The following is a 12604-nucleotide window of genomic DNA, read 5'->3' on the forward strand; positions in this document are numbered from 1 at the left end:
CTTCCCCACCACCACCTCCACCACCTTCCCTCCTCCTCCTCCTCTTCCTCCTCCTCCTCCTCCTCCTCGCCTCGGTAGCGATCACGGATAGAAAACCCGCTGGTGGAGCCCACGGATCACGACATGGCCCACGGATAAAGCGGCGGATGGAGCGACTGATGTGGAGTTCCCATGGCGGTGGTGGGGGGCACCCAGGGTAGGGGCAGCAGCAGCAGCGGTGTCGGTGCTAGCGGTGGTGGTGGTGGTGGTAGTAGTAGCTGTGACGGTGGTGATGGTGGTGGTGCCTTGGTTCCCGGTTGCCGTGATCAGCTTCTCCTTCTCCCTCTTGCTGCTCCGCTGTCTTCTCCCCCCACCCCCCTCCCACCGCCCGCCTCTCCCCTCCACCACCTCCGTTTCACGGGGAGCCCATATCTCCGGCGGTCGGTCGGGATGATGGCACACGGGGGGGAGGATCTCGCTTCCTTCCTTCAGGCCAGAGGAGGGGGGGGGGGGGGAGGTGGGAGGGTGTCCCTGAAGGCGGCTCGGGTCTCCGCTCGGTCCGGTGGGCTGACTGTGTGGCTGCGGGGCGAGGCGGTTTGATGCTGATGCTGATGCTGATGCTGCTGTCAGGGAGACGGAACCGTCAATGGGACCGCAGCCCCTCAAGCGCGTTCACTTCTCTTGCGACGGGAGCGCGCAGCCCTCATTTGAGAATGGGGGGCTCCACTCACCGTTCAGATGCGCGCTCACGCCATCCTATAGCACACATAAAAATGAAGGGTTCCTCAAGGGTGCACTGTTGGATTGGAGGAGCATGATAAGTCATGCATGTTTGCCATCACTTACACAACAATCCCTCATGACACAATTATGTATTATGTTTGAATTTATGCTAAAACATACACATACATACACATGTGACCTGCACTTATGTAAGCTAATATATACCCTAGAATCATAAAAATCATTTAAATATGTGGTAAACTTATTCATAGTGGCTATAATGGTGATGTAAGGGGGTTTCTTTCCAAATACATATACAACATTCATTCAGCATTTCAGTTATGGTGTAACTACTCTCTAAATTGGTTAATTCATGGATCAGCTGATTGGATTGACCACACTAGTCTATATTAAGGGCTTGTCGGTGGGTTTTATGATTTTTATGGTTTAAAACCCCTTAAAAATTAGCGAATAACATAAAAGCCATTCTTTAATTTGTATCTTTAAAGGGCTTTTATGGATTAATGGTTGGTTTAAATGGGCTAAAAACCCCTATAAGAACAAATATCATGAAAACTATCCCACAATTTTCACATTGCAATTATATATAAATTAATTAAGGGCAATTTTAAGGGTTTTTCCCCTTTAAAACATCTTAAATTGTACTGTAACCCATTAAATACCTTATGATCCAATAATTATCACCTTTTATCCCGTCATTACAAAGTTTACCTTATATTAATGATTAAATTAGTGGAATTGTAGGTTTTCTTTTTAAATTGAAAGTTTCTGCTACAAAGTGCTTCCTTAAAAGTTAAGTGTTTACTTGACTACAGCTAATTTAAGTCAACTAACTAAACTGGATCTTTGAAATAAAGACAAAAATATCCAATATCAAACTCTTCATCTTAAACTTCAACCATTAATACACTGTATCAAGGAGCAAAACAGTAAGAAGTGGAAGGTAGAGTGATTTTATTGCAAACAGTGGGGAAATGTGCAGTGTACAAAAATATGAAGCAGTAAGACAAAAATCAAACATCAAATGCAGGATACCACTCTAAAGAAACATTTCCTAGTATTGTATGAACCCTCTACAGTAAGAGTGTAGGCGCTCTCCTCCTCCTCCTCCTCCTCTCACCCACCAATCATTGCGTGTTAGAATGACGCGCATCCCCTTTTTTTCTCCTCCCTCCCTCCCTCCCTCCCTCTCTCTCCCTCCATTCTTCCTTTCTGTCCTTCCTCCTTATCCATCCTTCCAGCAGTTCCCAGCTTCCACCACTCACACACACACTCACACACACACACACTCACACACACAAACACACACACACCCACACACACACATACACACACACACACGCTACTTCCTCATGCTGAAAAAACAATCTGAGGGAAGCCTGAGGTTTATCACATAGCCATGCACATGTATGACTATAGGGTGACATTTACAGTATGTCAGTGGACAACATTGTAATTATAGGCTTGTGGGGGTTCCAAAATAGTACTGTTAAAATGCAAGAGAACATGAAACAGTGGGAATGTGTAAATCATATAGAACTATATAAGACAAGATCATTTATTGAGTTACAGGAACCTAAATTTAGAAGCAAATGTAAGTGGACTATTCTTTAAGAACAGATACACATTTGGTTAAAACTGATTTCTGAGCCATCTATTATTTGTTGACTGGTTTGAAAATGGATAATTTTTTATGCAGTTACAGCAAAGACCCTGTAGTAAAATTAGGCCATGCTGCATTTCCTGGAAGCCTCAAGAGCCCCTACCTGAGACACTACCACTGTCACTTCATAGTGGAATTTTAAAAGCAGCCTCTGCATCTGTGTATTTCAGCACCACGGTCAGCTCACTGCACAGCAGGGCTGCTGCAGACTTGGAACAACAGTCATATCAAAAGAATAGGCATGCTGTAAAAAACCCAAGACTGTAGTCCCAACACTTCATCGTCATCGTCTCATAATGCACCCCAACCAACAAACCAATATTCGGGACATTACTGCGAGGCGTGCAACAATGCTTACTTGCTTGACTTGTTCACCAGCTCTGACTCAACCTATAAGAGGTTCCTATTTAGAGACATAAGCTCAGAGGAGAAGCCAAATAATATAAAATTACAACAGCCACATTTCTATAAACATGTTGGTGGAATAAAAGAACATCTCAGGTGGACCTATCTCACTGTTAAAGAAGGCATCACTTGACAACATCAGCAACGATGAAGCAGATTGAAACATAACTGGGATTGGTCATGTAGAGTATCATACCCTGTAAACCATGCCACTAACCCATGCTACTGTACATACTGTATGGGTGTATCAAGGCTCAATCAGAGGCTGTTTGATGGCTGATAAATGAGGTGGTTGGTATCTTAAATCAATAAGATGTAGTTGGCATATTTTTATTATTTATTCTTTATGTCATCTGTGTTTGGAATATGTAATTTGATCACATTTGCTGTTGGTAACTTGCAGTCACATGATATTAGTCACATGATATTAACCAAGCTGGCTGTATCCACTGATATCTTCACTGCTAACAGACAAGCAAATAATCCTATTGGGAAGGGTTCTGTAGTCCAAGCAACATGTTTAATGGGACAGTGGCAGTTTGTTCTTATTTATATTTTCCCAGACTGACAGTGCTATAAAGATCGATGTAGCCTACTTAACTATTAACTGTGCTATCTGGTCTTCTTGTGTAATGTTTAACTTTTAGTTTACTGCACTGGTTGTATCAAGCAAACACAAATAAAAACGGAAATGAAGAATTGTGGCCTTCACAATAAAAAGCTAGTAGTTGTTTTTTTTTTTCAATGACCCTAGACATTCAAACAGCACTATGCAAAGCCTATTACTAATAATAATGAACATAATCACGAGAATATTAATGTCATGTCTGTTTAAACACACATGATTAAGGATTGGCGTTATATAGGGCATATAATATATGTACTGACAACACGCCCGCCGATAGGGGGGGACAAACGGGTCTGTTGTCCCGGGCCCAGGATAGGGGGGGGGGCCCAGAACTGGGCCCACATTAAATTATGGAATATTTTTTTCAAAATAGGCCTATTTGTGGAAAAAAATTGTAATATTTGAGTTACATAAAAGCTTTTAATTGTTTTCTTCCTAATCGCTCTTGAAATAGTGGTCAAGAACCCCCCCCCCCAACACAAAAATGGTTTGGCCACTGATCAAAATTTGATGTTGTCATTTGAAGTTCAGTACGCTAAAAATGTCCGGTCAGCCCAAGTCCGGTGCTCAGAAAAGTAAAGAAAAGAGAAGAAGAGAAGAAAAAGAAAATAGAGGCCTTAGAGATTTTCTAAACAAATATTTAAAAAAAGGTGGTGACGGTGAAGCTGGAACTAGCAAAGTCAACGTAGAGCAAGGTAAGAAACAGCGCAGCCACCGTTTACCGGCAGCCTTGTAACGTAACCTAACAGGTCAGCTCTAATGTTAACGTCCATTAGCTTGTATAAAAGCCTGACACAACACGTTATCTTTGACAGAAACAGTTGAGTTTGGTAGCTCCGTCAGAGAGGAGAGAGATCCAGTTGAACTACATAGCTTAACTACAATTAGCTGTAACTTGCTGGTAGTTAAACTACATTCATATGTTGTGCTGCGTCAAGTATTTCATTTACTTTTTGGGTCATTTTTAGTAGTTAAACTACTCAATTTACAAACTACAATTTTGGTCAATAACATGAAATATTATTATTTTATTTTTTTAAGATTTTGTTGGCATTGACGCCTTTATTTAGCAGCGTATATGGCATGTGCTCTAACCACTCGACCACCTGCAATATTTTTTATTAAAAAAAGACCTATATAATATAAATGTTAATTAAACATTTTTTTTAAAAAAAGGCATGAATCATGTCATGACATGCCAACATTGTTGTTCAAGACACACTGATCTAGAATATGTCTACCTCTTTGGGTTTTTTATTACATTTTTTGTAGACTGATTTACATTTCTGATTTACATGTGGGTATTGGGGTAGGCTTTTCATTTTCTCTTTATATTACCCAACATATCTATAGATTACCCAACATGTCTATGGTGAACCTACAGTATGTTGACCAGCTTTTTTTCTTTAAAAAAATAAAACTGAGTTGAGAGGCATATTTCTGCTGGCATGTGAATTTGTAGGCTATTATATTTAGTTTCATATACACCACATGTTGATTTATTTAACGCTGAGTTAAATGAGTATAATGAGTATAAGTAGTTGCTAAAGCTACTTTTTTTAGCTGTAGTTTTACAAACTACATTTCTCCAGGGGTAGAAATGGTAGTTTGTTCAAACTACTGCCAGGCTGAACTACATGTAGTTTTACAAGCTATGCTTGCAAAGTAGCTTCCCCAACACTGAGGAGAGGAAGAGCAGAGGAGAGGAAGAGCAAGGGAAAAGGAGAGATCCGGGTGCGTGGGGGCCCATCTAAGATTATCTCGTCCCGGGCCCAGGCAAGACTGTCAGCTGGCCTGACTGACAATATTGTCACAACAGCAATTGCCATAAGACAGCGTAGGCCTGTATCATAGGCTGTATACAAAAAGGCCTGTACATAAAGATGCATAATTTACTGCAGTGGTAGGCAAATAGTGGCCTGTGGGCCAAATCTGGGCCTGAAGAAAAAAACATTTGTCATATTACATCAGAACTTTTTTTTTTCTTCTCACAAATCTACTGTAGTCAACAAAATAAATCCTTAGTTATTGTAATATGGCATTGTTACATCCAATACGTGCTTTTGGAAATGAAGTCTAATAAAGATACCAGAAATGTAAGTTTAATGTGTGAATAGCGAAACTCCAGCCGTTAAGGGCCACGCAGTGATACTGGCCCCTGCTGCTGCTGTCACGTGCTGCATTTAATTTTGAAAGGTCGCCGGTAACCACACAGCGGAAGTGCTGCGGCTTCGTGTGAACTTGACCATTCTTCCGTGATACTCGGTAAGACTCCTCGGTGGTTTCTTATTATATTCGGTGCATTAGCAGTTGAATTTGGACATGAGCAGGCTAACTGTAACGTTAACGTCGCCTCTATTAAATCTGCGTCAGCCAAGGAAGGCAAACGCTGAAAGCAAACAGTCATTTCCGGGAGGTCCATGGGGGTGATATAATACAAGAAACTTATATTATATCTTCTTTTTTTGTTGCTAATAATCAAACAAAACAGATGTGAGGGCTCCTAAAGAAACCAAACAGTATTATCATGGATGGAGACGTGATGGCAAATACAGCAAATCACTCAGATAATTGTTTTTGATGATTTTGGCTTAATTCCATATTTGATAATGATTATTCAGATGCATTATTAACATAATTAATGAGTCAGGAGTTCATTTTATTATTTGGTCATTAGCAGTGGTTTCTTACATTTTCACCTAAGGGCACCTAGCTTTACTATTGAGCAGAATCCATGGTGAAGTTATATGTAACCTTTATCACCTTTATCCAAAATTCAAAGATTTTCAGTTTCCTCTTATAAAAGGCTTTCACAGCTGAAAATATTCACAGGTGAGAGATGCTGGAAAAAACTCCATGCAGGTATATTATGTATTTAGAGCACATTTAATGTAGGCTCATAGTAATGGGCGACCAGTCGTTATAGAAGAGGAAAAAGAAGAAGACATTTCAAAGTGATTTATATAATGCATTAAACTTTAAAAGGGAAATTGAGTATTGTAATGTAAATTAAATCATTCACACAAATAAAAACATAACTATTGCAAAGTAAGTACATCGTCGACAAAGATGAGCACTTCAGGTTCAGTCAGAGATATTTAGTTAATTTGAAACTACTATAATGCAAAACGATGCAGTACATGAAACTCACATCCGGCTAGAACTGTCTGTTATGATACACATGGCAAGTTTAAAACCTGGCGTCTACCTTCTGTGTTACGTTTCATCTCACCTCAGTTCCTTCTCAGGTGATTGACATGTTGCCTGTGCTGGTGGTCCATGGAGGGGCGGGTCATATCCCAGAGGAGCGAGCTGAGAGGTCCACTGCAGGAGTGTGTTCAGCAGCCCGAGCCGGGTACGCTGTCTTCCAGAGAGGAGGCAGCAGCATGGACGCTGTGGTGGAGGCTGTGACCCAGCTGGAGAACAACCCATCCTTCAATGCAGGTACTATGATGTTAAGACTCTTTTCTTACAGGTACTGCAGTGTTCCTCCATTTTGACTTTTCAGGAAGTGTATATTTAGTAAGCCACATATCCAAATCTGCAGGTTTTTCCACAAATCTATGTATATTTTAATGTTTTTTTTTGCAACATTATTCAGCATAGTCAGTCATATATTTACTATGAAAGTTATTTCTTGACTTTGGCAAAAAAAAGTCCACTTAGTAGCTTTTTTGGAAGGGGATGTGGTTGAAAAAAATAATGAATCAAAGACCATTTGTGACCCAAATGTTGTCATGTCCACTTAGAATAACAGAAGAAATGGGCATTCATTTTCAGGGTGTGGATCGGTGCTGAATGTTAAAGGAGAGGTGGAGATGGACGCCATTGTGATGGAGGGGAAGACACTGGCTAGCGGTGCCGTCTGTGCTGTCCGCAACATAGCAAACCCCGTCCAGCTTGCAAGACTGGTCATGGACAAGGTACGTACACCAGTATATAGTATATATGGGGCGGCTGTAGCTCAGAAGGTAGAGCGGGTCTTCCACTAATCGTAAGACCGGCAGTTCAATTCAGCTCCTCCAGTCCACAGTCCCCAAACTGCTCCAGATGGCTGTACCAATGGTGTATGAATGTTAGTTCCCATGTACCACAAGTACAGTCCATATAAGTCAGGCATGTCCAAACTATTCCATCAAGGGTTCCAACCGATCAAGAGCACCCATGATTCGACCAATCAACTGTCTGAAGACTGAAATCAGTTGATTGTATGAGTCTAGTCTGGTGTGCTCCTGTGTGGCTTGAATAAAATCCTGCAGCCACACGGACCCTTTATGGAATAGTTAGGATATGCCTGATATAAGTCATAGATAATATGCAAACACTATGTGCAATTATAGCACACTGTATTATTGTGTAAAAGAACAACGCTTTTCATTTAATGCCTACATTCTGCAGCTACTGTATGCATGATGCCACCATTAACATTCAAAAGTAGTCATAATTCTAATCTACATAACTGCTAAATGGAAATAAATAAAGAAACATGATCAAATGTGTCATAACCAAAACAACATGTAATGTAGCTTGATGAAACAAAGTCTGAACCATGGCTATGGCTGCTATTTGGTTTGGACAATGACCTTGAGATACTCTGTGCTTTCCAAGTGTAATTCAGTGGAGTAATAATTTATAGATGTGTTTTTATGGAGGCGAACTTTGATCTCTGTTTTTAGACCAGTCATGCCTGTCTGACAGCAGAGGGTGCCAATCACTTCGCCCGGTTAATGGGTGTCCCCGAGGTGACCCAAGAGTCCCTCATCACTGAGTACTCCCGCATGCGCTGGAAAAAGAACCTAACCCCGGACGCCAACCCTGTGGAGTGCCAAATGTGAGACGTGACATCATATAATAATGTTATATAATATTGTTATGTTGTTGTTATTCTTTCATACCTTTTCTTTTTGCTGACCTGAAAGTGGAGAACCTTTTACATGACATCTACTGTTCATGTATCGATAGATATTTAAAGGCTGTTTCTGAACAATTGGACGGTCACAATAATTATCAACTGATCATATAATAGCGTAATTATCAACATCATCATATCTATATATGGACTTATCATATGATACATGGACATGACCTTGATCGTTTTTTTACCTCAATATTGCCACACTTCAAATTAGCATCTAAGAGGCTATTCATGTCACATTGGCTAAACAAATACATCACCACCATATCAGTGACATAAAATGATCTACAAATGACAATAATATAGTTTATTTCAATTATTTCTGGGGCAATACATCGTCCAACAAAAGTAGTTATCGTGACAGGTCTACTGTGTAAAGTGCAAGATACAAAGTCATTGAAAAATCATGTCAATCAGCATCAGTTCTCATAGTAATCATATGCTTGTTCATTCATTATTAGCATTGTTTCAAAAATACTATACACTGAGTACACTGAGACATGAGCATTAGCAGATAAAACTTGTAATATTGTTAATATAAGCAGCTTGTTGTTTGACTGCTTGATTTTGACTGAAGCCTCTTGCACCAGTAACTGTACAATGGACCCAAATAGTGAAAATATATGGAAGACATCAATAGAAGCTTCCTAAACTGCTCAAAATGATCCATTTCTGTTCTTACTGTATGTTCTGAGCACTTTCTCCTCAACATAACAAAACACACTGCTGTACCTCCTTTTCGTGCTTTTGCCTCCTCATAGCTGCCGAGCTCCGTCACATGTATTTATTTTCAAAGCACACGCTGAGCACACAGGTCAACAACAGCACAGTGGATGATTCTGCCTGCAGGAGTCATATGAGAAGTTTATTTGTTTTGTAATACTTTGTTGCAAGCATGAGTGAAAGGTCCAGTTGCTTACACTGCATCATTTATGTTTTTGGTGTATTTATATGCTTATATTTGCTTCGTAATGTTCATAATAAGATGGTGTAAATATAAAAAAATGGGGATACTGATGTTGCAAACTGATAATCATAGTAAATGAATACATTAAATCGACTTCTCAAATAGTCTAATACAATGAATATGCTGAATTCAGTCTGCACTGTAACATATTAAAGAATCATTCATGTATCAGTGTGATGTTACTTCATGTTTTGTTGTTTAGGGGGAAGATGGGAACAGTTGGAGCCGTGGCTGTTGACAGCGAAGGAAACGTAGCCTGTGCGACCTCGACCGGTGGGATTCTGAACAAGATGGAAGGACGGGTGGGTGACACCCCCTGTATAGGTCAGTGCTCACATCTGTACTGTGTAGTTACACATGTTTTTAATGACAAATGCTGACTGATAGAGAGATAGGTTCATTGACTTTAACATGTGAGAAAACTGATAGGAAGGTTTTTGTCAAATTGACTCCTCGTCTTCAGACATCCTTTAGACTTTGACCAGTTCATCATGTACAACATATTGTACAACCGAGCTGATATATGCTGCCTGGCGCATGTTTTTTTTTAAAGTTGTATATTTCAGTTGAATTTTGTCAAAACTGCATGAGGTTCAGTCAAAGTTTAGAGCTTCCCATTGCTGATCACTGTAATACTGACCAACTTAATACTTAACACAATGCTGTATGACTAATATTCCAGAACCTAAAGTGAGAAGATACTTACTGTGTCTGAAATGGACAAAAAAATGTAAAAGTCATACCAACAAAGTCACAAAATTCAAATTAGTCCTTGTTTTAATAAAATACAAAGTCACAGAACACTGAAACTAACCAGTTTAGAGCTCAGGTAACTCAAACCTGGTACAATTCAGTTTTTTGACCACTTGGGGGCAGCAGAGACAAAGCATCAGCAAACTTCAACCACTGCCAAACTAACTTAGAGACTTTCCTGTGAACACATTGGAACAGTTATCAACTAAATAGTTCACATTTCTCTCAGTAGGACTAGTGATTATTGGGCAGAAAGTTGTCTTCAAGTGAATATTAATGTTTTTATGCATCTGCTGGTTGTGTCTCTAAATTAGAAACTGTCAGCTAACACCCTAACAAATTGTTACCCTGCCCCCACTTGACTGCTTGAAGTTCACAATCTTTAATATTTTGCCAAGTTGCCCTTATTTACTACATTTTGTCATTTGATCAGCCTGAAAGTCACATTTAGTGATAAAACAGCAGAATAAAGCAGCTCATTAATACAGTGTATGAATTTCAAAGTGACTTTACATCACATGTTAAATAAGGAGCTTGATTTCTTTTTGATTGTCACTCATTAAGTGTGTGCTGCTGTGTACGTATGTGTCAGGATGTGGAGGGTATGCCGACAACCAGTCGGGAGCCGTGTCGACTACAGGCCACGGAGAAGCCATCATGAAGGTTACACTCGCCAGACACATCCTGTTCCACATGGAGCGAGGTAACACACACGCACACGCACACACAGATACATTTTTGCAGTGAATATAGATAATACTTCCATGTAAATCATGCAGAGATGGGGGATAGGTTCAGTTCTTGTTAGAATAAACAACACAATAAGGACCCTCAGCCACTATGAACATGATTTGATGGCTGATTTTATGATCTACTTCTTTCACTCTCTCAGGTCAGTCAGCAGAAGCAGCCAGTGACTTGGGTCTGGCCTACATGAAGTCCCGGGTGGGGGGCCTGGGTGGGGTGGTGACGGTGGATCCACAGGGCAACTGGGCAGCTCGCTTCTCCAGTAAGCAAATGTCGTGGGCTGCAGTCCAGAAAGACACTTTACACTACGGCCTGTACACTGGAGAACACGTCACAAAGAGCATCGCTGAGCCACAATGAAAGAGAACACAAGCATTGAAGATGACGGGACAGAAAGCTACAATGAAATTAAAGATGAAAATATGATTAAATCCTAATACTTACTGATCAAACCTACAGTCTGCACATCCCAGCAGAGAATATATGCAAGGAAAGCTGTGAGAGTTATTTTTAATGAAGTTATAGCTTATTAACTGCAAGATGGAAGTCATTAAGAGACAAACAGAAAATCTGATTAGTCCCCATCATTAAAATATCTACATCAATCCCATGAAGCCTTCCACATCTAGACGTTGTTGTCCAGAAAGTGACAAGACTTTCTGCTGAAGTAAAAATCCGAAGTAAAGCATATGAACTTCAGCTGGAACAGGGTTTATTTACAGGAGCTCACTGATCTGGATCTGCAAGCTGTCATACACGCAGGAGGAAGATAATCCAACTGCATAGTCAAACAATCTGTATGTGAGAGATGATTTTTGTCTTATACCACAAATCAGCAAATCTGCTAAGTAGTTTTTGTTGCCAGAAGGAAAAGTGAAGTTAAAGCTTAACATGTGGGGGCAAAAAAATAATCTTCATACTTTTTATAGTCTTAATTTTTTCCTATAGTTAGTTTTAAACTTTACCACAGTTTTGCACAAATAACTATAATTCTTCTATTTCATTTAAAAATGGATGCAAATTAAAAACAATATTAACCTGATCTGTGCTGGATTAGTTGGCAGACACAGGAAATGTAGATTAGTGTTGCACTGAATTCAAATGATGGAAATTTAGACTTTTTTTTAAACTTATGTCTTGATATAAATGAATGTAAAATTGTCTGAGCAAATAACATCAAATTTGTGTGTTTTTTCAAAATGTAATAATTCAATACTTAGATACCAATAATAGAGGGAAAACACATTAAACACTGTGATTTAGATTTTCACCTCCTCATCTTGTGTAATGAAATAAATAATAGTACTGAGTTGAAGCTCTGTGTTGAATCAGTAAATCTTGTCATTTTTTTGTATTAGTGGAGGAATTTAGTTGAGCTTAAAAGTAAAGCTTTGCTCTCACTACAAAGTCTGAACTGTGGCCAGTATTTCTGCAGCGCTGCTGACCAGATGATGACTGTTAATGGTGAAGTTTTTTTTTAGAAAAACACAAATGATAACAATGAATGCCTTTAATCACTGACCATTGTGTGTTTCATGCTTCATTTACTCAGCGAGTCTGTGTTTAGAAGTGCACTGATGTGTATTATAGTGACTGTATGTGTTACCTTGTTGGTGCCACTAGATGGTGCTGTTTTAATCAATTTTAACGCTGAAATGTTGACTTAAATGCATTTTCTCACTTGGTGATTCTGATACATTTTCCCCACCTCAGTCTTCTCAGCCATGTTTGAATAATTGTAATGTAATTCTTGTAGGCCGACTGATAAACCAAAAAAACACTGTTTAGTTTCACCTCACAGAT

At 39.6% G+C, this 12604-nt stretch overlaps 1 protein-coding gene across 1 annotated transcript; it reads left to right on the forward strand.

Annotated features, from left to right (window-relative positions):
* The first annotated feature begins 5632 nt into the window (after positions 1-5632).
* On the forward strand, positions 5633-12323 carry asrgl1 (asparaginase and isoaspartyl peptidase 1). Its single transcript, XM_062430946.1, has 7 exons — positions 5633-5684; positions 6668-6863; positions 7200-7342; positions 8096-8250; positions 9504-9625; positions 10647-10757; positions 10947-12323. The coding sequence occupies exons 2-7, from the start codon at positions 6677-6679 to the stop codon at positions 11159-11161; spliced, it is 933 nt and encodes a 310-aa protein (XP_062286930.1). The 5' UTR covers positions 5633-5684; positions 6668-6676; the 3' UTR covers positions 11162-12323.
* The last annotated feature ends 281 nt before the right edge of the window (positions 12324-12604 follow it).

The sequence above is a fragment of the Scomber scombrus genome, chromosome 12 (genome assembly GCF_963691925.1).
Source record: "Scomber scombrus chromosome 12, fScoSco1.1, whole genome shotgun sequence".
NCBI classification, from domain to species: Eukaryota; Metazoa; Chordata; class Actinopteri; order Scombriformes; family Scombridae; genus Scomber; species Scomber scombrus.